Source organism: Morus notabilis, unplaced genomic scaffold (assembly GCF_000414095.1).
Source record: "Morus notabilis unplaced genomic scaffold, ASM41409v2 Scaffold206, whole genome shotgun sequence".
NCBI lineage: Eukaryota > Viridiplantae > Streptophyta > Magnoliopsida > Rosales > Moraceae > Morus > Morus notabilis.
Genome location: NW_010365213.1, coordinates 396,816 through 401,763, shown reverse-complemented (window position 1 = coordinate 401,763; position 4,948 = coordinate 396,816). Strand labels below are relative to the sequence as shown.

Here is a 4,948-nt window from a genome sequence, read left to right as displayed (position 1 = left end):
CCAAAAAAAGGCGCCTTTAATGCACTTGATACATTACCCACTTTTATTATAGAATCATAATTTTCTTTTTTTAAGGATAGAACCATAAATTTGCCTACATTAAATGAATGCTTTTAAAATTATAGTCGTCCGTACGAATCCACCAATGACTTAGAGCTAAAATATTGGTCAAAGTTTCTCTAATCCTTTTTAGTTTTCAAACAAGCATTACTTCTTGATTATCCACTATATAAATATATATTGGGGTACACGGACACTCACAAACCAGGAATATCACATCAAAACGAGGATAAAAAGAAAATGGCGTTGAATAAGTTCAACTCTGCAAAAGCAGGGCTGATTATAAGCATATTTGTCTTGTTTTCTGTAGTATCTGCATCACATGGAAGGAAAACTAAGCCCTCCCATGATTCCCACTCTCGAATAAGAGCCGTTAATCTTGGAGGTTGGATTGTCACAGAAGGCTGGATTAAACCTTCTCTCTTTGATGGCATCCCAAACAAGGACTTCTTGGTTTGTACTTGTCTATTCATGTTGTTTGAATTCAGATTTTCTTATAATTATACTCTGTTAAATCCATTTATGTGCAACATTTTTTTTTCTTTTCTTTTTTGTTTTTTAATGTAGGATGGAACTGGGCTTCAATTCAAGTCAGTGACGACTAAAAAGTACCTTGCCGCCGAGCTCGGAGGAGGAACCATCATCGTCGCTTACCGCACGACAGCTTCAGGCTGGGAAACATTTAAGGTAGTATTGAATTGTGTTTGGTTTTATTCTTAATGGTTGGTACTTTCATTATGCTTTGTTTAAGTTTACTAATTCAGATGTGTTTTTTCCTTAATGCGTAGTTGTGGAGGATCAATGAATCCACTTTTCATTTTAGGGTGTTCAACAATCAGTTTGTGGGGCTTAGCGCGAATGGGCATGGGGTTAAAGTAGTGGCTGAAGCGAAAACGCCCGGTCGATCGGAGACCTTCGAGATTGTAAGAAAATCCGGTGATTTAAACCGTGTTCGGATTAAAGCACCAAATGGATTCTTCTTACAGGTAAATTTTTACTCTATTTCTTACTTTTTGGTTCCTCAATAAGGTCGCTTGATGTAAAGCAGCGAGTAAAAAATTAGCAAGTTCTAGCTTGAAATGCCATAAAGAGTAGCTTGTAGTTGTCATAAAACCATAACATGTTAAGGCAAAATTAAAAAGAATAAAGTTTAATTAATTTGGACCTTCTGTTACACTGCAGTTTTCCTTGAAAATAAAGCAAATTAGTAATGAGCCTTGAACCTTACTTCAACTTAGTTTTAATGCTACAATCCGAGACCATAGTATGAATGGCACGAAGAATATAATTGATGGAAAAAAACTATTGTCGTTTTTAAATTGTCGTATGACATAATGTGGGAAAACAATATATAACGCAGGCAAAAACAGAGGAGCTAGTGACAGCTGATTATGCAAGGAATGGCACTGCATGGGGAGATGACGATCCATCTGTTTTCGTGATGAGTTTCTCTGGCAGATTGGAAGGCGAGTTTCAAGTTACAAATGGTTATGGCCCACAAAAAGCGCCACAAGTTATGACTGTAAGATCCTTAACAACTGACCTCATATAAGTACTAGCTCCTCAGTTTCTCATTTTTCCTGTCAAATTACATATACTTGACGAGGCTAGCTAATATTGCCTTTACTTGGAAATTGGTTCAATTATTGTGGCTAGACTCTTATTGGCCGTGATATTAATCAATGGAATAATGATTTGACTTTTGAATATTGGAAATGAATGTTGAGGTGCGCTGATTATAATTCACCTATTCGGTCCTTGGTGGAAGCAATTATTGAAAAAGCAAAAGTCTATAAAAGTAACTTTTTGAAAAAGGACCAAGTTTTGAATAGGACGGTTATCCAGTTTTCTTTCCTTGACTTCAAATAATAATTTTTGGTCATAAGAAATAATGCAAGGAAACATGTCACATTACATATGCATGACTCACCAAAGGAGTCAACGGCTAACATATGAAACATCTAAACTTAAATGAATAGCCTTTAGGACGATTGCTGATCTATATGACAATACAACAAAATTGGGGCATGACAAAGAATGTGACTAAGGATGAGTTTAAGATTGAGTTAACTTTTAACAATCTTTTTTATTAGTTTATGTCCCAACCCCTCGAAAATGCTATAGAAGTGCATTGATCTTATGCTAATTAGTTTTAAATTGTTTCTCAAGCATCCTGTATTTAGAATTTTGAACGGATTGCGTGGCAGGTCTTGAATAACTATGACGTTGTTATGTGACGATTTTGATGGTTGTGTAGACAACAATTGTATAATGATTTATGAGTAATAATAAAATGTACTTTGGTATTTTTCAACTTGAAAGTTAATATACGACTCTAAACACATCTGATAAAAAAAAAAATGGTTGAATGGACGATAATCAGGAGCACTGGAGAACGTTCATAGTTGAAGAAGACTTCAAGTTCATATCTGAAAATGGATTAAACGCAGTGAGAATACCCGTGGGTTGGTGGATAGCAAGTGATCCAAACCCCCCAAAGCCTTATGTGGGAGGTTCCCTAAAAGTTCTGGACAATGCCTTCTTGTGGGCCGAGTACGTATAAACTATAATTGCTTTTCACATTAAAAAAAAAAAAAAAAAAAAAAAAAAAAAAAAAAAAAACTTCGATCTAATTATATTACTTAATTTGTCGTGCGTGTAGGAAATATGGATTGAAAGTCATAATAGATCTGCACGCAGCACCTGATTCTCAAAATGGCTACGAGCACAGCGCTTCCAGAGACGGCTCCATTGAATGGGGCCAAACAGATGATAACATACATCAAACTGTTGCTGTCATTGAATTCTTAACTGCCAGGTAATTAATACAAAAAAAAAAAAAAAAAAAAAACCCAACATTTCCTCTCCGGTCTTTGAATTTTGCGATACTATAGGCCAGATCTTATTTTAGTGCGTAGCTTTTAAAACGTTTTTAAAATGAGTTCTCAATCTATCAAATTATCTCAAATTAATTCTTATATTTATTCAACAGTTAAAAATCGTAACGAAAAAAGACATAGTTTTATTCTTAACCGTGGTCCCTAAAATGTAAGATCTAAAGATTAATTCCCATTAAATTACAAATATTCATCACGTGTTTTTCTCCTCAAGATTTTAAAGTACGATGGACGATTGAATAATATGAGAAAACTTAATAAATCAAGTACGCGTTCTAAAACATTTTAAAAGTCAACAACGGAAATGAGTTTTAACTTATAGTGTGGGGGGACTAAAAGTGAACTCAAATCTGTGAATATATTTTGACAAGTTCGTTTTAATCATATAGGTATGCCAAGAGGCCAAGCCTATACGCAGTTGAACTCCTCAACGAGCCTCGTGCCCCATATGTGACGTTAGAGGAAGTGAGCAAGTATTACAAGGCTGGTTATGAGGCCGTTAGAAAGCACTCTTCCACGGCTTATGTATTGATTTCAAACCGTCTAGGAGAAATAGATGCAAGAGAGCTTTTCTCGGTCGCCACAGGCTTAACCAGAGCGGTCGTCGACGTCCATTACTACAACCTTTTCTCCGACAGCTTCAACAACTTGACCGTCCAAGAGAACATCAATTTCATCCACACCAACCGAACTCACCAGCTGAATTATGTTACCACATCAAATGGTCCTCTCACATTTGTTGGTAAGTATATATATGCTCTATTCGTGGTTTGCGCGACGATCCTCTTAGTGCAATTGAATCAGGTCTTTTTTAATTTTGAAATATTTTTTATAAACAAATGATGACGGAATGACATGTGATCCTCAATCAAATTAAGGGTGGTAATACGTGTTAGTGGGTCGTGTTTGTGTCAGTTTTTTTATTAATCGTGTCAGAAAATGTCAACTTAAACACAACTTGTTTATTAAAAGTGTCAAAAAGGTCAACTTAAATATGATCAATTTATTAATCGTGTTAATCGTGTCAACCTGTATAACCCGTTTAAATTAATTTATTAAATAAATAACTAATATAATTTAACATAGTCAAGACAACTTTAACATATTTATTGGTCAATTTATCTTTTCTTTTAAGAAAAATAAATAAATTTTACTTACAAATATTAAAATTCACATTATTTGTATTTAATATGTCATATAAATTTTCATATTATATCACATATCATTAGATTACAGATGACACATATAGTTAATCGTATCAATTCATGTCACTTCATGTTAGGAGGTCAACCCTAACTCAACCAATGTTAGGAGGTCGACCCTAACTCAACCAATTTATTAATCGTATCAACTCGATTATGACTCAAACCTATTTATAATAGTATCATCGTATTGCTACCTAAATTGTCAGTCCTACCTCAGATGTTCCACACAAAGTAAAAAACACAATGTTCTTCATTGATTTCTTTTTTGTTTTTTGTTTTTTTTGTTTTGATTCATGTGTTCTAATTAAGGATTTACTTGACAGGGGAATGGGTAGCTGAGTGGGAAGTTAAGGACGCGACCAAAGAAGACTACCAAAGATTTGGGAAGGCTCAGTTGGAGGTTTATGGGAGAGCCTCATTTGGGTGGGCTTATTGGACTCTTAAAAACGTCAAGAAGCATTGGAGTCTAGAGTGGATGATCAAGAATGGATATATCAAGCTCTAGAAATTTTTAACAATTAATATTCAAGCAAAAATAAAATTAGCAATGAATAATACTTGTCCTTGAACTATGAACATCGTGCGAGAACTTGTTTTTCTTCGCCATTTCGTCAGAATAATACTACATCCAATATGTATAATCTCTTTGCTTGAAATTATAACCGTAGATCTATATCAAAAAATTTTTTTTTTTTCAAAAGGCTTGTTTCTATCTCTTTTATTTGAGACGTTCTTTGATAGGTTTTTTTACCAGTAGTATGAATTTTTGATCGTTGAATCTTGTTA

The 4,948-nt window shown here is 34.3% G+C and overlaps 1 protein-coding gene across 1 annotated transcript; it reads left to right on the top strand.

The window, feature by feature from the left end:
* Positions 1-65: 65 nt before the first annotated feature.
* LOC21404394 (probable glucan 1,3-beta-glucosidase A) lies at positions 66-4,845 on the top strand. Its single transcript, XM_010107582.2, has 8 exons — positions 66-513; positions 628-747; positions 849-1,046; positions 1,421-1,582; positions 2,444-2,613; positions 2,723-2,878; positions 3,347-3,699; positions 4,486-4,845. Exons 1-8 carry the CDS (start codon positions 301-303, stop codon positions 4,665-4,667), a joined length of 1,554 nt encoding a protein of 517 aa, XP_010105884.1. The 5' UTR covers positions 66-300; the 3' UTR covers positions 4,668-4,845.
* Positions 4,846-4,948: the final 103 nt, after the last annotated feature.